We start from the raw sequence: 21,686 nt of genomic DNA, 5'->3' as shown, positions 1-21,686 counted from the left end.
GGGCGGACCCCCCAAGGCCCTGCCGTCCTCTGGGCCCCACTCCTTGCGCGACATGCCGCACCCGCTGGCCGGCTCCAGCAGCGAGGAGGCCGTGGGAGGCGATAGCACGCCCAGCCCGGACCTGCTCGTGGCCCGCAGCTTCGGTGACAAGGTAGGGCGCCGGGGGCTGGGGAGGGCAGGCTCCTTTCGCCCGGAGGTGGGAGGGTACGGGATCCCGAGCCGCCCGAGGCCGGGGGCCGCGCCCACCCTGGCGCCTGTTCCCGGGGTGCGGGCCCGCCCTCGCCCCCAGAGCGCTGGGCAGAAGCATCTCTTCTGTGTCGCCCCCGCTGGGTCGCAGCGCGGGGGAGCGGCCTGCGGACGCCGACTTTGGCTGTGACGGGTCGCGAGCGCCGTGCTGACAGCTGGTGGGGAGGGGTCCTGTTTGCGGGTTGGGCCGGAGGCGAGCGTGCTGCGCTGGGCGTCTGTGCCCAAGGCTCGGTGTCCCAGGTTCCTCCAGGTGCAGCCTGCAGGCTGAGCCACCGAGTAACTTGTAGCACCTTGCGTTCCCGGGGCTGCAAGGACACGAGAGCTCATGGCTTTCTGGGTTACGACTGCGAGCCCTAGGCTTGCGGGAGAGAGCCGTTTTCTCCGTCAGTCATGTGGGCAGTGATCTTTGTTTAGGTTTGCTGTTTGCCTGGAGTAGTCACCTGACTCAGACCCCAGCCAGCGGCGGGAGGAGAGTCGCACTGTGGTTTTCTGTCTGGAGCTTCGCTCACCTCCGATGGCCTACCACACTGTTTAGGTTTGGCAGAGGCGGATTTTGTGGTGGATAGAAAGAGGGCTTGCCCTTTGACCTTCTTTGTGCAGTGTGGGAGGCTCCTGATTTTCTCTGAATGACAACCTTCCTGCTGCTCTCAGAGACCGAAGAGTCCAGAGAGGGGCAGAGGCGGCCTCTTCCCTACCCCCATCACTATTTCTGCTGTGACCAGGACTTGAGCAGCGATTGTATCAGTGTCTGTCTTGCCACTTAGTCATTATTAGTAGACAGTTGAATTGTTCTCAGCACCCAGCAGAATTTCCTCCTTTTAGTCAAATACTAAATGAATTCTGCCTTGTTCTAACATTAGTGAAAACAAGAACTTTCCTCTCCTCTTAGATGGGAGGACATGTAGTACAGTAAAAATAATTATGAGACTATGGAACTTGCTGAACTTACAGTGAGAAGGGCCCAAAGCATTCAAAATAGCTGGAGAGTGGGCTTGATATGTCTTCTGGAGAGGGTTTGTAAGCATTGGGAGGAAGAAAACTTAAGCGATGCATTCAGTGGATTGTGTAGCTCAAGATATGTGTGCATGTGTCTTTGTAGTTATTTCTTTTTATTTTACGGAATGTTGTAGACTAAAGGGCCAGCAAGATAGCTCAACAGACTAAAGCGACTGCTTAGACAGAGTGGAGCTCCAGGTTTGATCCCCGGAATGACGTGTTGGCCCCCCCACCGGTGTAGGGGGTGGGCTGAGATGGTGATTGAGACTGCACAAGGTGGCCCGTGCTTGTAATCCTAGCGCTTGGGAGGCTGAAAACAGGAGAATCACTACAAGTCGGATCTACGCAGTGAGACCCTGAAGGCTCTGTACTAAAAAAAAAAAAAAAAAAATTGTAGGGACTGGGGAGATGGCTCAGTGGAATTAAGTGCTTCCCTGGCAAGTGCAAGGGCCTGAGTTCAATCCTGGGTTCTCCCCTCCACCCCAAAAAAAGAAAATTGTAGACTCTATGAGGGCTCATGTAATTTGAAAATATCCTTCTCAGATTTGACACTCGAAAGTAACTTGATGGTTAAGTGAATAATTGGAATGCTTTTTATGGACAGAGAAATTGGTCTTAAATGAGCCTGTGTAGGTTGGGACTGAGAGTTAAACTGTGATTTTCTTCTTTGTAGGTTAATGAATTATCTATTAGCATGTAACAAATACCTCCAAATGTAGCACCTGAAAGTAGTGCCTGTGGGTCAGGCATTTGGGGGTCAGCTTACCTGGGTGGTTCTGAGTCAGGTCTTTCAGGAGGCTCTGTTGTCTGAAGGCTGGATTCGGGGCCAGGTGGGCTTCCAGCTCCACTCATGTGGCTATTGGTCAGTTTTAGTTACTCACTGAAAGCCAGCTGACCTGATACCTGGTTTCCCTGGAGCAGGTGATTCAAGAGTGCCCAAAGCCTCCAGCAGTGTTCTATGACCTGAACCTCTTTTGAATGCTTTACAAAGTCTCCCTAGAATATATTATATCAAGCCCCTCTGTGTTCTGTTTGTCACACAGACCAACATTGGTACAAATGTAGGAAGAGGGTTTGTGCATCAGGAAATGAAGACCATTGGGGTCATATTGGAGGTTGGATGTTAGCTTTTTAATTTTATTGTATTTTTTGTTCTTCTGAGATAGGGTTTTGCTGTGTAGTCCAGGCTGGCCTTGAACTTGTAATGCAGCTTGAACTGGCCTCAAACTTGCAGTCTTTCTCTTTCCTTAGTCTTCTAAGTCTGGGGATCACAGTTGTGTGTCACCACACCTAGATCACATAGCTTTGTGTGTGTGTGTGTATGTGTGTGTGTGTGTGTGTTACCAGGGATTGAAATCAAGACCTTGCACTTGCCAGGAAGGCACTTATGCTGCTGAGCTATATCCCTGGCCCAGATAGCTTTTTTTAAAATAATTGTTTAGTAATCCATTTGTGGATGATTCCTGACAGAGAAGCTAGACCATTTTACTAATAAATGACCTGTACTACCATGATCTGGTTAGTTGGCAGAAAGTGAGGCCCGTGTTTGGTTATAGATGACTTCCTTTACAGGATTAAGTTCCTTGAGAGAGACAGTGTTGAAGGCATTATTATTAATTATTGAATATTTAATAAGTCTCCTAACAACTGTGGGGAGCATCTGAATGGCATCAGTCTCCAGGGCCTGATTTATAGTAAGCCACTTTTCCTTAGAGGCTAAGTGTTTTTCTTTCTCAGACTGGACTAACTTTTTCTTTGAGTCTTGGCATACACGTGTATTTTCGTAAGTTTCTGTAGTGAGAGGCTAGGCAAGTGGCAGCGCTGAGTCAGAGTGGTGGAAGGAAGGCTTCCCACTGTCTTGCTTTCTCTTGCGTAGAAAGCGTGGGGGTCAATGGGGTGACTGGACAGTAGGAAAGAAAGGAAGTCTGTCTTTGAAAAGAAGCGTAATACTTATTTAAATTTTTTTTTAAATTTTTTTACATGTATTTGGTATAGTATCTCTCTATACAGCTCAGACTCTTAGTGATCCTCCTGTTTTCAGCCTCCCCATTGCTGGGATAACAGGCATGAGCCGCCACACTGGACACCTGCATAAGTAGCGCTTATTCTGCTGAGCTATCTCACCAGAAGCTTGTTTTTTTTTTTTTTTTTTTTTTAATTAGTATTGGATCTACAGCATCTCAGTACACAGATCAGACTTGTAGTGATTCTCCTGTTTTCAGCCTTCCAAGCACTGGGATTATAGGTGCATGCCACCATGCCCAGTCTCAGTTACCTTCTCATTTTAGTGTGCCCTAGGGACAGGGCTGGCACGGCATGTCAGGGATCAAACCTTGTCCCAGTGTCTGCCTAAGCGGGTGCTCTAATTCACTGAGCTATCTGGCTGGATGTATTGTTATCTTTAAATTAGTTACTCAGAGTACAAGATACCAGCATTTAATTATCCAAACAATATTAGCCCAAACCTGTCTTTTCTTTTTTCCTGTATTTTTAGGGAAGGGTCTATAGGGTATTCAGGGTCTCAGTACTAGATCGGACTAGTAGTGATTCTCCTGTTTACAGCCTCCCAAGTGCTGGGATTATAGGCACGCACCATGCCCAGTCTCAGTCACTAGCACTGCAGGTCCAGGAATTGAACCCCTGGCCCCTGTGCCTGCTTGCAGGCACTTTAATCCGCTGAGCTATTTGGCTGGCCCTCTATCTTTTTTCAATGAACTAAGAAAAATTAGTAGTATAACTATTTTAACTTTTTTTTTTTTTTTTTTTTTTTTTGGCTTCCTCAGCCTGCCTTAAGGGTGGGTCTGGTGAGGCAGGTGGAGGTGGGGTTTGAACCGAGGTATCCTGTGCCTGAGTACATTTGCATGAGCAGGTGCTTAAACAACTGTAACTGTCTTTTACATGTATGTATTTTTCTCTCTTTGCTTTTCCCTTCTTTTCTCCATTCCTCCCACCCAGTTTCTCTTTCCTTTTGAAGTTTCTTCCAATTTCTCAATATTTATTGTACATTTTGGATCTTATTTACTCTTTTTCCTTCTGGACATTGGGATTGTGATCCTGGATGCTAAGGCTGCTAAGGATTTTTTCTGGCAAGAACAGTGGAAGTTTGACAGGCTGCTGTGCAGAAGGGAGTTGCTCTGTGTGGGCCAGGAGATAGGATGGTTTTGTGTCTTGGTCAGGTTGACCCTTTTGAATGGCCTCTGCTAGCAGTGAGTAAGAGAGAAAGACCACATGTGGTGAACTCTCCAGGCATCAGCTTCTAAATCAAGCAAACCACGGTATGATGGGAGGAATCATAACCAGTTCTGATGCCAGCTAAGCCCACCAGACCTTAGGTTATTACATCTTTTCTCTCCACACAACATGTAAATAAAATACTTGACCTAATTATCTTTTTTATTTCACCTGTAAGTTGCCATGAGCTATTTGTCCTCTGATTCAGCCTTCAACATCACTTTGCCTGCTGAAGCTGAATATCTGGTACCTCTCATGCCTCGCTTGTGGTAAATACTGCTTCCCACATCCCTAACCTCTTCCTTGAATTCCTACCCCTTGGATCACAACTTTCCTGAAGTCTGGAATGGAATTGTCTTTTTGTCTTCTACTATATTTGTGTCAGAATCTCAGGAGGTAGGAATCAGTCTTTTCCCTCTGTTCTCAGTTGCCTTACTTTTTTTGTGGTACAGAGGATTAAACCGGGGCTGGTGGGATGGCTCAGTGGTCTAAAGCACCTACTTAGAACAAGCTTAGCAAGGCACAGGGACCGCGGTTCAATCCCCCAGCACCACATACCAGCCAGCCCCACCCCCTCACCTCTGACAGAGGATTAAACCCTCTGTACTGAGCTATAACCCCAGGCTTTTTTTAATCTTGTAGTTTTGAGATGAGAGTCTTGCTAAGTTAGATTTCCTAGGGTGGTCTTGAACTTGGGGTCTTCCTACTTTACCATCCTAGAATGCTGATCAGGATTACAGGAATGTCCCATCATGCCCAGTTCCTCATTTTGGTTTCATACACTAAGTTCTGTGTCATTTATTTTGCTCAGCAAATATTTGAGGGCCTCCTGTGACCCAGAGACACTGTTTTGGTAAGCTGAGATCAGTGAATAAGCCAAAGACCCTTGCTTTCATTTGTGTATTTCACTGAGTATATCCTGTATTTTGCAGTAAATGCTATGGAAGGAAGAAAGAGAAGAACATGGAGGGGGTTCAGAATTGCTGGCGAGAGGGAGTGAGCTTCAAATAGGCCTTAATGAGAACTTGAGACTGAGCAAACTTGAAGGAAATGAGAGAGTTAGCAGACGGTGTCTGGAGAAAAGTGTGAGGTTGGAAGGAGCTGAAGCCCGGGCCTGCAGGTATGGGTCTCTAGTGCCTGGGGAACAGCCAGGAAGCCACTGAGAACAGGGCAGTTTGAGTAGTGCAGTTTGAGTAGTGCGGAGTCACAAGGTTAGGGAAGCAGGAGTCTGATTTTGTGGGCCTTGGCGGGGACTGGGGGCCCTGGGGACTTTGAATGCCACAGGGGTTGGAACATACAGGGCCTTGAGCAGGTGGAGAGCATGGTTGGACTTCGCTGCAGGGAAGGTTAGGATTCTTTTTAAAGGACATAGCCAAAAGCAAACTCACTAGAGGGAAAAAAAAGTACTGACTCCAGTCATTGAAAAGGCCCACGTATTCTGGCCTTAGAGATATCTGGAACAAGGATAAGTCAGGATCTGCCTGTCACTTTCCTTCTCTTGCCTCTACTTTCTTCAGTGCTGGCTCTAGTCATCGGTGAGCGAAGGGCCGTGTTCTACAATCAGGCCTTACTGCTCCAGCAGAAAGAGAGTGCCTCTTTCTGATCGTTACAGTGAAAGCTCTGGATTGGTGTCTTGTTGGCCTAAATTGGGCCAGGCGCGCAAACCTGTCTTTGTGCCTCTGATATCACAGACTTGGACTAGGTGCTTTCCCTTTGGAATGGGGAGAGGCATTGATAGTGAAGTATAGACATGAGGATATAAACACGTGCGTGTATAGTTCAGAGAATGTTAAGTGTACTTTCATGGTCCATCCCCCACAGCAAGACAGAGATCATTACTGGTATTTTGGAAGCCCCCTTTCTGCTGGGGACAGGGAGGGGGTGGTTTTCATAGTAACACCTGGGAGCTGTCGCTAGAAGGACTGAATGTTGGATAAGCGGGAAGCCATGAATGTTCACACAGACTTTTTCATATCTTCTTCCCTGTTATTTTCTAATTTTATTGCTTTTTTTTTGGTATTTTTTATGGAAAGGTCTATAGGGTGTTCAGAGTCTACTAGATCTTTAAAGAATCTTTTTTTCTTTTCCTGTATTTCAGGGAAGGGTCTGCAGGATATTCAGAGTCTCACTACTAGATAGGACTCTAGTGATTCTCCTGTTTACAGCCTTCTAAATGCTGGGATTACAGGTGCGTGCCACCACACCCAGTCTCAATTTCCATCTTACCGTGCTCTGGGGGCAGGGCCAGCATGACGGGTCAGGGGATCAAACCTCAGGCCCCAGGCACTTTAATCCGCTGAGCTATTTGGCCAGTGCTTTTCACTCTTACTAAAATCGTGAAATCCAATTTAATGTCTTTGCAAATCATGTCCTGTGTTGGCTGTGGTGGTAATCCCACAATTAGGGAGGTTGAGGCAGAAGGGTCCTCTCAAGTTCAACACAAGCCTGAGCTAGAGTTCAAGGCCAGCCTAGAACGTATAGCAATTTGTCTCTCTCACCCCCTCAATCATGTCCTTCTGTTGGCAAACTTAACCATCTACAACGCTAATGTGTAAGTCTTCAAAACTATGTGTTCCTTAACCTTTCTCTGTCCAAACCCCATCATCTTTTTTTTTTTTTGTTATTCTTTTGCCTTTTCTACTTTAGCTCTCAAATAATGCCTTTTGATATAGTAAAAATTTTTAGTTGTGTATATTTTAGGTACACAACATGATGTTATTGGATACATATAGATAGTAAAAAGGTTACTATATTGAAACAAAATAACATGTCCTTCTCACACACCAGTTTTTTTGTGGAGAGCTAAAATCTCCATTATCAAGAATTCCAAATACTGTAGTTTTGTTACTGATAACCCTCACAGTATACATTAATGTCTAGTCTTTTTCATATCTACACATCAGCTATATTGTCTTTGACCTGTATCTCCTCATACCTTTCTGCTGCTGTAACCATTATTATTATTATGATTATTATTTTTAATCTCTGTATATTTGTTTTGTTTCTTATATATGTTAGGTCCTGTAGCATTTTTCTGTCTGACTTCACTTAACATGGTATTCTCTGTATTCATCCATTTTAAAGATTGGCAAAATTTTGTTCTTTTTTAATGGATGGCTAATATTCCATTATGTACAAATAACATAATTTGTCTGTCAGTGGGTACTTAGGTTGTTTTTATATCTTGGGGCCAGGGTGATAGCTCAGTGGCATAAGCACTTGCCTGGCAAGTGGAAGGTCTCAAGTTTGATCCCCAACTTGTGAATAATACTACAGTGAACACAGAAGGGCAGTGCTTTTCACTGGGCCTCTTGCTTATGAGGTAGTGGTTTTATTTGCTTTGGGTTTCATGTCCTTAGAAGAAGGATTTCTGGGTCATATGGTAGTTCACTGATATCTTGGTTCATGACACAATTTGGTTTGCAAAACAGAACATTTGGGCAGTCTTTGCTTTTGTTTGCAAACTCTGCCTCAGGTGAAGAACACGACTGCAGCCATCTTTTCCAGAATTGTAGAACAAATTAAGCTTATGAACCGAGGTACAACTGTGTTTTCAGTTTCTTTAGAAACCTCTGTACTGTTTTCTGTAATGACTGAACCAGTCTCCATTCCCACTGATAGTACTCCAGGGTTCCCGTTTCTTCACAGATAGCATCTTCTCTAGTTTTCCTGGATCTTCTTTAGGTTCCATAGTCCCTCAGTTGGTCCTGCTGCTGCCCCTTCCTTAAACTCTGTCCTTCTTGCTTTTGTGTCCAGCTGGGATCATCCAGTTGCTTTCACCGTGCCTTGGATATGGAGGTGTGTCTGTTTGCTACCAGTGTCCAGTCCCAGGTTTCATGCATAGCTGGGGCCCATGTAAGGCTGGGTGCTCCCTCACGTCCACAGGAGACCTCTGTCTGCACGGTGGTGGAGGATTGCAAGCTTTTCTTTTTTCCTTACACCCACTCATTCTGCTTCTACTTTAGAGAAGGTAGAAGTCACCAGAAAAGAACTTCTTGTCCCCAGATTACAAAATAACCTGAATCTACAGCCCTCTTTTCTTTTTTGGGCCCCCCCATTTCAGTAGAAGAGATGCTAAGGGTGGCCCTGGGTATACCCCACTCTGTCTTGCCAGCCATTTGGAAACTTTGCTCTTACACCTAGCTTGCAGACCCCTTCTACTATGCTTTGAATAAGGTTTGTAGCCCCTCCCCTTCATGTGCTGGGAATTTGGTGTTAGGGTGGCAATATCGGGAGGTGGTGTGAACTTTCAAGAGATGGTACCTAGTGGGAGAGCCTTAGCTCACTGGGGACCTTCCTTGAGAAGGGTTGTGGGAGCCCGGTCTCTCTCTGCTTCCTGGCTCCTGCTTGTTCCTGCCTGTGCTCCTACCACTACCACTTGCCATGAGGTCCTCCCCAGAACTGAGCTGACATAGGTGGTGTGTCCTTGATGTCTAAAACCTAAGCTAAATACCTACTTTCTTTTGTTTGTGATGTCGGAGATTAAACCCAACATTTATGAATGCTAAGTATGTGCTGTACCACCGAACCACACCCTGGCAACCTGAACCTTTTCTCTGTATAAAATGAGTTACCTCATGTATTTCATTGTTGAGAATGCAGACAAGACACGTCCTCTCCTGTGGCTGAGTGTTGCATCCATTTAAATACACTCACATTAAGAGTGAAGACATCATAACTAAACAAAAAAGAGGATTCAGATGAATGTTCATTTTGTATCTGTGTACTCAAAATGGTTAGGGTAGATATATAGTTACATTCTCTTAACGAATAGAGGGATTTGTTCTTTTTTTTTTTTTTTTTTTTTTTTTGCGGAACCGGGGATTGAACTCAGGCCCTCACGCTTGCCGGAGAAGTGCTTATTCCACTGAGCCATCTCCCCAGCCCCAAGAGGGATTTGTTCTAATAGTGTTTGTAAATAGGATATCATATCCACATCTTGTACAGCAAATAACCACTAGGAAGAGAGTATGCAGTGTTTTAATTATTGAAACTGTCCTAAACAAAACAAAATAAAAAACTGTCCTGCCAATTTGATTTGAAACTGTCTTATTGCTATTTGTTTCTCAATAAAATTATGGAAAAAAAAAAGAGTGAAGACAACTCTTGTAGTACTCTCTCTCTCCATCTTGTACTCCAATTTTATGACTCCTCTTCGTGCACAAACTTTGGAAGGAAGGCTTGCTGCTCTCCCAGCCTTTGGCTTACTCTTAGCCTAGCTCATGCTCTCTGGTTTCTGATTCTCCAGGTCAAGGTCCTCCCTGCTTCCTTATTGCTAAATCTAGTAGATGCTTCCTGGTCCTTGTTTTACCTGGCCTCTTGGTAGGTGTCACCTGATCCTGCTTTAGGCACTTTCCTTGGCTTCCTGTTCTGGAGTGTGCTCTCTGGAGTTTGGATTTGAATCTCAGCTCCACCACTTACAATTTTGGTGATAGTAAATTATTATTATTATTTTTTTTTTTTTGGAGAAATGTAGAGATTTGTTAGAATTAAAAGCTGGTTTGTTTTTTTACAGTGTTTGTTTTTTTGAGACGGGATCTCAGTATGCGGTCCAGGCTACCCTTGAATTTACTATGTAGCCTAGACTAGTCTCAGACTGGAGATGATCTTCCTGTCTCAGTCTCCTGAGTGCTGGGATTACAGGCATGTACAACCACACCTGGCAGTTTCTGTTTTTATTTTAATATGTTTGGTACAGGGTCTCACTACCCAGCTTAGATTCATAGTGATCCTCCTGTTTTCAGCCTCCCTAGATCTAGGGCATGCGCCACCATGCCCAGTCTCAGTGGTCAGCTCAGTGCACCTGAGGGCTGGGCCGGTGTGGCCTGTGGTGTCAGGGATTGAACCCTGGTCCCTGCTCTTGCCTAAGCAGGTGCTAAGTCTGCTGAGCTATCTCGCTGGCCCCAGCTTTTTTTTTTGTTTTTGAGTCAGGATCTTGCTTTGTGCTTCAGGTTGGCTTTGAATTCATTGTGCATTGTAGGCTAGCTGCAAACTTGTGATCCTCTTGCCTCAGCCTCCCTTACAGTGCTGGGATTATAAGTGTGTGCTGCCACACCTGACTTGGGCAGAATTAAAAACACAGAGGTGCCAACAGCAAGTAACTTAACCTCTTTGAGCCCTTGCTTTCCTCATCTGTGAAAAAGAGGGAATCAGATGTAATTATAGAACTGGGTTGATAGAAATATCCAGTGAGTTTCAGCAGTGCCTTGATACACAAGGAACCTTTACTGAACTGAAGCTGGTGGTTATTATTCCTTAATATTGTACACTTCACCTTTTCTTTCTATGTTTTTGTCTATTCTTTGTCAATTTCTTTATCCAATGTGAGCCAATCAGAGAATAAAAAAGCAGCTTCAAACTGAGATGGGTGCAGGGAATTAGTTACCTAGGTGATGGAAAACCTGAGAAACTAAACAGGGAATGGGCAAGTTCCTGGAAAGCAGCACAAGCCTGTGAGCAGGTGGGAGCTGCTCTCACCTTCAGGGCTACAGGGTCAGTGGAGAGGTGGTGTTAGCAGAATCGGGTGCTTCTTTGGGAACCGGAATGGCCAGAGGCCACCCACCTCAACCCCAGGCAGAGAGGAGCTGGGGGAGTGCCCTAGTTTCTCTGCTCATCTTGCCTGCTGGTCTTTAACTACTGTCTTTCTAGACCCAAATATGGTCCTTCGTGGACCTGTTGTTTCAGGCAACTAAGTTAGATAAATATTACAGATAGTCAGAGTTAAGCCCTGAAGGAGCCAGTATAGAGGACAAGATACCTTGCAATTGTACGCTATGGGCCAGACCTCAAGACAAAAAATAAAACAAATGCACCCACATCCTTCCCTAAGGATAAACATCAGGGATTGACATTCTAAATAGGTTATGTATCACCTTGAGAAAACCAGGAAGAGGCACTAACTCAACCCTCTATAGGCAAGACCCCTGTTCTGTATTCATGCTTGCTTGTTTGTTGCTTATCTGACTCAACTCCCTATTTGGTCCCCATTTAATCAATTTTACCTAAGCAATTATGCTTGTAATCTTACTGGTTGACCATAGTTTTGTTCTACCACAAGCCCACCTTTTGATTTCACATGTGTCCCACTTTGGACCTGCCTCATATCCTCATGGATTTGCTCTATAAAAATCCCTAGAGCGTTGGGCATGGTAGCACACACCTATAATCTCAGCACTTGGGAGGCTGAGGCAAGAAGATCACTGTGAGTTTGAGAAGAACCTAGGCTACAAAGTGAGCTCAAGGCCAGCCTGAACTGCACTGTGAGACCCTGTCTCAAAAAGACCCCCCCCCAAAAAAAAAGAGTCCTAGAAAAGGTATGTTCCTGGGCAACCTCTTCAAGACCCCTCTGTTTCTCTTGGACATAAGCTTTCTTTCCCCCAATAAATATATCCTGCTCTTAACCTCTGTTGTTGTTAAGATTGATTCTTTGATTTTATTTATTTATTCATTTATTTATTTTTTGTGGTACCAGAGATTGAACTTGGGACCTTGTGCTTGCCAGGCAGGTGCTTATTCTGCTGAGCTATGTCCCTGACCCCCTCATTTTAGAGAACACAAGCTCATCCCAGACATCTAGCAAGTTGGGAGTTTCTGTCCCCTGTGTCACTCTGAGAGTAGCGGAGCCAGTCTGTCTTTCCTGAGATTTGTTAGGTGGGTGCTGAGGGGAACATCTCTGTTAGATCACGAGCATTTGTTTCCTGTATTATGGCGAATGCCTGCTCAAAAGTGAAGCCAGAAGTCAAGTGTGGTGGCGCATGCCTGTAATCTTAGAATTTGGGAGGCTGAGACAGGAGGATCATCATAACTTTGAAGCCAGCCTGGGATACATAGTGAGTTCAAGACCAGTCTGAACTGCATAGTGAGACCCAGTGTGAAAAAACAAACACACTGCCCCCCTCCCAAAACCCAAAAAGAAAAATGAACTAAGGTTGACCTCAACTAAGTAGTTTAGAAGTGAGGATAAACTATTGAAATGGAGGCCTGTTCCTTTCCTACAAAGCTTATCAGGGACCTGTGGGTGCATTCCCTCAGCAGAGCGCCTAGGATTTTATTAGTATATGTGCTGCTAAAGCCTAGTGTCCTTTTTTATTTTTTGTACCAGGAATCAATCAAACTCAAGACTTTGTGCTTGCCAGACAGGCACCGTGCCACTGAGCTGTATGCCCCTAAGGTTGGCCTTACAATACAAAGTTGAGCTTCATTTTGGGAGTTCTGAGAAGGGGTTTTTAATGCCTGGAGGTGGCCCTGCTGCTGAGGAGCAGACCAGTGAGTGAGCTCAGGTAGCAGGGGCAGCATCTTCACCAGATCCTTGAGGTCAGTGGCTTGGTGTGGGGAAGGCACCATGCTAAGGGAGAAGGTTGAGCCCAGCTCCCAAAGCTGAGGAGGCTGTGCTGGCAGGAGGAGAATGGAGTGGGGTCAGTCTTGGGAGTGGCCTTTGTGCATCTTGGTGGGGAGTTGTAGTGGATTGTTAACTGGTGGTCAGCTTGTTGCACCCAGCTGAACTGAACTGACGTGGTACTGAGTGTGGGAGGTCAGGTCCACCTGAGGATTGTTGCCAGCAGCGTAAGAGGCAGGGCTGGAGAAGAGGTCAAGATGCTGTTAGGGATGCTATTTGGAGAAGGTGTTGGAGCTGTTGGAAGCCTCTCTTGGGCTGTTCTGCTGGGTGACCTTGTTCCTGATGAACTTGACTGTGCTTGTCACTGGAAGAGTTCTGGACCTTTGTGGTCAGGATGGCTGCAGTTCATTTTGGGGGAGCTCATGTCCTCAACTTGAGCATCCTTTCCTGGATCTACAGGGAAAGATGGTGCACTACTCAGCCTTGTGGAGAAGCTTGTCATGTTGCCTTTTCTGAGAGGAACTCAGCTTTCCTCATTTCTGGAGGAGCTCTGGACCTCTTTTTTTTTTTTTTTTTCTTGGCGGAACCAGGGATTGAACTCAGGTCCTTGTGCTTGTCAGGGAAGTGCTTAATCCACTGAGCCATTTCCCCGGCTCTTTCTTTCTTTCTTTCTTTCTTTCTTTCTTTCTTTCTTTCTTTCTTTCTTTTTTTCTTTTCTTCTTTTTTTTTGTATTTTAGGGAAGGGCCTATAGCGTGTTCAAGGTCTCACTACTAGATATGACTCGTAGTGATCCACCTGTTTACAGCCTCCTAAGTGCTGGGATTATAGGCGCATGCTACCACAGCCAGTCTCAATGGCAGTGTGCTCTGGGGTTGGGGCCAGTAAGGCAGGCCCAGGGATCCAACCCCTGACCCCTGCACCTGCTTGCTGGTGCTTTAATCTGCTGAGCTAATTGGCTGGCCCTGGACCTCACTGTTGCTGAGGATGGCTGTGGTCCTTTTCGGGGAAGCTCCATTTCTGTGAGTGTTGCTTTCTGGCTCCAGTTCAGATCCCGCAGCCTCTTAGCACAGGTCCTTCATCCTGCTGGCGTATACTTCCTAGCTTCTACCACTGACCTTTGGGCCCTTCCAGCACAGATCCAGGAAGTGGGCCTGCGTGAGACATTGTCGTGGGCTCTAGGCTTCCAGTTGGACTTATGGGAGGTATTGTTACAAGATCTAGGTTTTCATCTGGACTCATGCAGGATATTAGGATCCAGGTGCTCAGCTGGATTCTTTGGTCTTTAGTGTGTGGACAGATTTCCTGCACTCCTTGTACATGATTCTTTGGGTGATTCATTATAAAATAATATTATAAAATGTGTCCTGTATTATATTGTTCCCCTTGCAAAACAAAAACAAAAACCATAACAGGGTTTTTTGCTTTTTTTTTTTTTTTTTTGTGGAACCAGGGATTGAACTCAGGCCCTTCCATTTGCCGGGAAAGTACTTAAAGTGCTAAAAAAAATTAAAGCCATAAAAAACAACAACAACAAACTATGGAAAGTGCTTGGTTTGGGGAGAAGACTGGCAGTGAAAGAGTTAAGGGAGAAAAAAAAAAGAGTTAAGGGAGGAAAAGATTAGCATGGCAGAGTTAGAGTTAATGCCTGGGAGGGGACAGATTAGAAAATGGAAAGATGACTGGTTTTGGAGTAGTAGGGGAGCCCCGTGGTCTCCTCATTGAGAAGGGGCACACAGAGATTGGGAAGCAAGTGTGTGAGTTACCAATATAGGTGATGCAAATGTGGTTTTATAATGTCAGATGTTCAGGAAAGGTTGTCCTGAGCTTGCTATTGAAAGCCTGCTCAGAGCCTGACTTGGTGAACTGGGTGTGGCGTGTAGGTAATTCCAGCGCTCTGGGAGGCTGGAGCAGGAGGATTGCAAGTTTGGGAATTAGATCCTGTCTGGAAAAAAAAGGGCTAGGGATGTAGCTCAGTAAAAAAATCCTCAGCTCCTCACCCTTTCAAACCAATGCTGCCTGTGGGGCACTCTTGTTTATTAAATGGATGTGTAACTTTAGTAGATCCAAATTTAGACAGGAGCGGAAGATGTAGAACTTTAGGTCAGAAGTGGTCTTTGATAATAGAGGGCCAGATGTCACAGCAGTTTGGGGCCAGAGCATTAATGGAGGCTACTTGGAAGAAGGCAGGTGTTCTATGATGCATGAGAGCTCTCCAAGCAAAGTAACTAAACAAATATCAGCCTGGCCAAGGGGAACTGATTCATGCATGAGCAAGCTAGAGTAGCAAACATCAAGGGATCATCTGCTTTGCCCCACAGAATTTTTCATTTTGGTTGGCAGAGGAGGAACCGAATTAATATAGTTGATGTGGATTTTTGTGTGTGTCGAGTGGGAAGGAGAAAGATATTAGAGGTGTTCAGGGATCCTGTTTGAACAGAGGCACAGAGGTCAGAAAAGCATGCAGCATGCTTGGTAGCACAGTGCAGGTCCTTTTCAAAACCCTTGTCTCCTGGGCATCTGCTGCATGCCTGGCTGTGTGCTAGATGCTTGGGACGTAGAGAAAGATTAAAAAGAAAAACCAGGGGGAGATGGCTCAGTAGAATAAGTGCTTCCCTGGCAAGTGCAAAGGCCTGAGTTCAAATCCCTGGTTCTGCAAACAAAACAAAACAAAACAAAAAACAAACAAACAAACAAACCAGGAATGGTAGTGGTGGCAGTGCATGCCTATAATCCCAGCACTTGGGAGGCAGAGGCAGGAGGACCATTGGGAGTTCGAGATCAGCTTGGGATACAAAGTGAGCTTAAGGCCAGCCTGACCTGCATAGTGAGACCTTGTCTCAAAAAGAGCCCCACCCTCATGGGCCCACGAGATAGCTCAGAGGTCTAAAGTGCCTTCTTAGGCAAGCTTAGGCAAGCTCTGGGACCATGTGCTGCATCAGCCCTGCCCTCAGGGTGGGCTGAGCAGGCCACACGCACACAAAAAGTACACCATCCAAAAAAATGATTAGAAAGGAAAAAAAGCCTTTCCCTTTAGAGGTTCATGGGTCAGTGCAGCAGAGAGGCGCGTCAACAGACAGTTGCAGCAGAAAGAAGAAAGTGGTATGGCCCAGGAACATCCTTGGAATGCCTCTGTGTTCCCCATCTGCAGTTCGAATTACTTTACAGGGTTGCTCTGAAACTGAAGTGAGTGTTTAGGGTCTGTGTCACGGTAATTGCTACAAGTTGAGTGTCCCTAATCTGAAAATCCGAAATCTAATATTCTTCAAAGTCTAAAATGGCCTGAAATCTGAAACTATTAATAGTTATAGTTTGGAATTTTGGAGCATTTCTGATTTTAGATTTCTGGATTAGGGTTGCTCATTTGGTATAAACTTTATTTGTGCAGATCTTTCAAAAACTGGAAACACTCTAAAATCTGAAACGCTTCTGATCCCGGATATTTTGGGTAAGGGCCATTCAAGCTGTGTCCCAGGGCTCAGTAGTATTGCTTTAGAAGCAAACCCTGAGAAAGGAGGTAGCTGCCAGCAGTTTATGGGAGAAGTGAAGGGGTCTGAGATAGCTCAGTAGAATAAGCACTTGCCTGGCAAGGCCAAAGGCCTGAGTTCAATCCCTGGTTCTGGGGGAAAAAAAAATAGGGCTTTTAAAAAATAGGGCTTTTATGTGAGAAGTGGAGAAATGGGAGCAGGGAGGTGAGAAAGGGAAGGTGATCAGATCAGGAGATGGTGTGTTCAAGCCATCATCCACCCAGTGTAGCTGCAGCTTTACTAAACAGAGGGTGTCTCTGTGGACTGAGGGAGCTGAGGTCTTTATCTGCAGTTCTCATCAACCACTGAGAGACAGCTGCTCAGGTGGGTGGTTTGGGTATCAACTTCCAAGTGCTTCCCAAACTGTCCCATGGTGAGTGAAGCAGGATCAGCAGGCAAGGGAAGCAGGCTAACTGAGGAGTCAGGCCAGTAGGTGCTGCTGTGTCCCAGAGGAGGGGATGTGCAGGTGGGGCACTAATGGCATCTGCTTGTTATTATGAAGGTTATGTACAGGAATAAGGTGAGGGGTGCTCTTACTTAGAAGCATGGTGCTTTTTCCAGAGCAGTAATGTCTGAGCAGGAGAATGAAGTAAATACTTTACAAATAGACATAGGAAGAGCAACTTAGATACCCCATCCCACAAATAAAATCTAGAATGAGTCAACACTTAATGCTATCACTTGATGCATTGATGTATGTTTATGTGAGAGTGTCGGTAAGTGATGAGGCTGGGGAGGTTGTAGCCTGCGACTGTGGTCTGTAGTAGGGGCAGATTATAGGGGTTTTACCCTGAGCAGTTGGGAGTCCAAGTATTAAACGGGGGAGGAGCAGGACTGTATTTGTGGTTTTAAGAGAGGCCACTGTGACCACGTCCCTCACAGGGAATGGTGGGTAGAGTCCGGAGACCAGGAGTCCAGGGAGAAGCTATTACAGCAGCTAGAGGTTGGGGGAGGCAGTTTTACAGGCTTTACTCACTGGATTTAGGAAGTGAACTGGGCAGTTCTATTTGCAAATGATAGACACCTAACTTGCATTACTTTGAGCAAAAAGGGGAACCTACTAACGTACTTACCGTAGGTGTGAGCAGGAACCTCTGAATGTACCTCATAATACCTATTGTACTCTCCCAGACCAGTTTCACCTTTGTCCAGAAATGGCAGTGGGCTTGGGTCACATGCTCTCCTCAGACCAGTGGACTTGGGCTTCAGAGTGAGGAGCTGTGATTGGCCCAGCTTGGCCAGGAGCTCAGCCTGGGCCATCAGTTATGGCTAGGGAGGAATCTGAAAGACTAGGGTAACCTTCCTGGAGCCCCAAGTCCCAGAAGCATCCATGCGTACCGAACAAATAGTAAAAGAGCACTATAGGAGAGATTCTTTAGTTAATGGCCTTGATGACTGGCTTAATAATCATGACAAAACAGAAGCAAGAATTTGAGAAGCAGGTTAAAAGTTAAACTATAAGTTTTCTTTTTTTTTTTCTGAACCAGGGATTGAACTCAGGCCCTTGCACTTGTCAGGCAAGCGCTTATTCTACTGAGCTATCTCCCTGGCCCTATAAGTTTTCTAAAGCATATATGCTTTTTTAAAAAAATTGTGTGTATTTTTTTTGTTTGTTTGTTTGTTTGTTTGTTTGTTTTAAGACAGAATCTCAGTGTTGCTCAGGCTGCCCTTAAACTTCTGGACCCAGGAGGTGATTCTCCTGCCTCCGTTTCCTATTTAGGACTTACAGGTCCTTGGTAGTGAATCAAATCACAAAGTCACCATTTCTATTTTTGTCTTTTTTGAGACAGGGTCTCACTATGCAGTTCATATGCTGGCCTTGAGCTCAGGGTAGCCTAGGCTGGTACTGGAAATGATCCTTCTGCCTCAGCCTCCTGAGTGCTGGGATTACAGGAATGTGCCACCATGCCCAGCCAAAATCACCATTTTTAAAAAGAAAAAATTTAGACAGGGTCTTGCTAAATTGCTCAGGCTTGAACTCATGATCCTTCTGCCTCAGGCACCCAGAGAGCTAGGATTACAGGTATGCACTACCATGCCCAATTTCACCTTTTTTAAAAAAAGGTATTTAGGATAGTGTCTACAGGCTCTACAGGGTCTCACTATGTAGATTGGACTCATAGTGATTCTCCTGTTTTCAGTCTCCTCCTGTTTTTGGCTTCCCAAATGCTGGGATTACAGGTGCATGCCACCATGCATAGTCTCAATTGCTGTCTCAGGGTGCCCTGGGGGTGGGGCTGGCACAGAAGCTGGGGATTGAAACTGGGTCCCCGCTGAGCTATCTGGTCAGCCCCAATTTCACCTTTTTAAAATGTACAGTTTTAGGGGCCAGGGAAATGGCTCAGTGGAATAAGCGCTTCCTTGGCAAGCACAAGGGGCTGAGTTCAATCCCCAGTTCTGCAAAAAAAAAAAAAAAAGTACAGTTTTAGTGGTCTTCAGTATATTCGTGTGATTGCATGACTGTCATCATGACTTGATTCCAGAATGTTTTCATCACCTCAAAAAGATATCCTATATCTATTAGCAGACACCTTATTTCTTCTACCCTTAATTGCTGGTAACTCTAATCTACTTTATATGGATTTCCCTATATTGGACCTTCACATAAATACAAACAAACCTAGTGTGTGGTGCATGCCTGTAATCTCAGAACTCAGGAGGTTGAGACAGGAGGATCATGGCAAGTTTAAGCTTAGCCTGGGGTCTAAAAAAGTGAGTACAAGGCCAGCCTGAACTGCATAGAGAGATTATATATATATGCAAAGCAAAGCAAAACAAACTAAAAAATAAATACAAACAATACAATGCAATATGTGGTCTTTATGTCAAACTTCTTTAAAGGGTCACCCATGTTGTAGATGGATCAGTACCTACTTCAGTGTTCCCCAACCTCATTGAAGTATGATTGACAAACATTGTATGTATTAAAAATGTGTGGTACATTGTGTGGTTATGAAATGATTACTATAATCAAGCTAATTAAAATGTCCATCATTGCACATAATTTTTTTGTGGTGAGAACACATTTGAGATCTCTCTTAAAAAATTTGAAATATAGAATACATTACTGTTAACTATACTCACTGTGCTATACAGTATGTTTGTAGAGCTTGCTTATCTCATAACAAAGTCTGTACCCTTTGGCTAGTGTATCTTCTTTACCCCCCCAACATTATTATATTCCTTTTAAAATGTAATATTCCATTTTATGGGTATCCCACATACATTATGCATTGACTAGTTGATATTGGGTTAGTTTTTTAGACATGTGTACTTTTTTTGGGGGGAAAGATACTGAATGTAACCTATAATTTTCTATAGTGATTTTGAGATTTGAAAGAAATGGTAATTTTAATCATTTACTTTTTTTTTTTTTTTTCTTGTCTTTTTTTTTGTGTCAGGGTCTCTCCATGCAGCTCAGGCTGGCCTTGAGCTCACTTTGTAGCCTATCCTCCTGCCTCAGCCTCCCCAGTGCTGGGATTTAGACCACTGAGCCATCTCACCAGCCCATTTTATATTCATTTACTTTTAAATGAATATAAAATAAGGTGATTTTCAGTGCTTCCTATTTATCATGCTAACCATTTTGAACTATACAGAACAATAAGGTTAAGTATATTCCTATTGTTGTGCAACAGATCCCTACAGCTATTTTGCCTTGCAAAACTGCAACCCTTATACCTGTTTCCTTTACCTTTCCTCCCCTTGGCTCCTGTAACCACCATTTTACTCTTTGTTTCTATGAATTTGGCTATGGTAGATAGCTCATATAAGTAGAAACTTTTTTGTGTGTGTGTGACTTACTTTACTTAGTATGTCTGCAAGGCTCATGTATGTCAGAATTTCCTTTTCTGAATATTATTCCATTGTGTGTATATACCACGTTTTCACTGCCCATTTATCTTTTTTTCTTTTTGTACTGGGGAGGGGATTGAACTCACTTTGTGGCCTATCCTTCTGCGTCAGCCTCCCCAGTGCTGGGATTACAGGTGTGCACCACTAAGCTCAGCTCATTTACTTTTTTTTATATTAATTTACTTTTTTTTTTTTTGGTAGTAGAGATTTAACTCAGGGCCTTGTGCTTGCCAAGCAGGCACTTATGCCTCTGAGCTATATCCCTGGCCCCCTCTTTACCCACTTATCTAATGAATATTTAGGGTGCTTTTAGTTCTTGGCTGCTGTTTAAGACAAAATAAAAGAAAACAAAACACCCCCCCCCCAAAAAAAAAACAAACAAAAAACCAAAAAACAAAAATGACAGTACAAGCTGGGTGTGATAGTTCCTGCCTGTAATTTCAGCACTCTGGGAGGCTGAGGTCAGAAAGTTGCAAGTTGAAGTCCTAACTGGGTAAACTAGAAAGATCCTATCTCAAAAAATAAGAAAATCTGGGCAAGTAGGCAAGTACAGAGCTCCAGGGTTTAATTCCTAGCATAAAAAATCAAACAACTGAATAAAGCCAAACCAAAAAACCCCTCATGTGATGGGAGTATATAAATGTCTCTTTAAGACCCTGTTTTGGAAATGTACCTAAGAAAGGATTAATGGATCAAATGGTGCCTCCATTTTTAATTTTTAAAAGATTTTTGAGGAATCTTTGTTTTCCAAAGTAGTTATATCTTTTATAAACCCATCAGGTATGCACAACAGTTTTAAGCTTTCACATTCTTGCCCACACTGCTTATTTATTTATTAATTAAAGGGTTGCCATTGTAGTGAGTATAAGGTTATATCTTATTGTGGTTTTAACTTGTATTTCTGTGATAATTGGTATCTTTTCATATGCTAGTTGGCCATTTGTGTGTATTCTTTGGATAAATGTCTATTCAAGCCCCTTTCCCATTTAAAAATTAGGTTACTTGATTTGTAATTGCTCAGTTATAAGAATTTACATATTCAGGTTATGAATCCCTTATCAGATATATTGCTTACACATATTTTATTCTATCCTGTAGGGTTGCTCTGTTGATTCTGTCTTTTGCAAAAAGTTTTTGTCTTTTTTTTTTGTCCCGGGCTTTCGATACTATCCAGTAAATCATTGCTGTGTCTCATGTCGTGAAGCCTGTCTCCTGTATTTTCTCCTATGGCTTTATAGTTTTGAGTTCAGTATGTAGGTTTCCAGTACTTGGAAGTAATTGTTGTGTGTGGTGTAACGTGAGGGTCCAGCTTCATTGTTTTGCATATGGATGTCCAGTTTTCCTAATACTTGTTGAACAGAACTATCCTGTCCCTGTGGAAAGGAAGTAGTTTTAGTGTATGTGCCACTGAAGAGAGCACTGGAAAGTATATATATCTTCACAGTCCATTTATTTCTTAGAAAAATTGGTATGCATTGTTATGGTATGCTTGAAGTGC

At 44.2% G+C, this 21,686-nt stretch overlaps 1 protein-coding gene across 1 annotated transcript in view; it reads left to right on the top strand.

Annotated features, from left to right (window-relative positions):
- The first annotated feature begins 6 nt into the window (after nucleotides 1–6).
- The window catches only part of Snx30 (sorting nexin family member 30), a 124,283-nt gene continuing 102,603 nt past the window's right edge, over nucleotides 7–21,686 (top strand). Inside the window, exon 1 of the mRNA XM_004647271.3 lies at nucleotides 7–151. Coding sequence (XP_004647328.2) covers nucleotides 53–151 — 99 coding nt within the window. The 5' untranslated portion in view covers nucleotides 7–52. The remainder of the gene's footprint in view (nucleotides 152–21,686) is intronic.

The sequence above is a fragment of the Octodon degus genome, unplaced genomic scaffold, assembly GCF_000260255.1.
Source record: "Octodon degus isolate 3935 unplaced genomic scaffold, OctDeg1.0 scaffold00297, whole genome shotgun sequence".
NCBI lineage: Eukaryota > Metazoa > Chordata > Mammalia > Rodentia > Octodontidae > Octodon > Octodon degus.
This window is presented reverse-complemented; position numbering and strand designations above follow the sequence as displayed.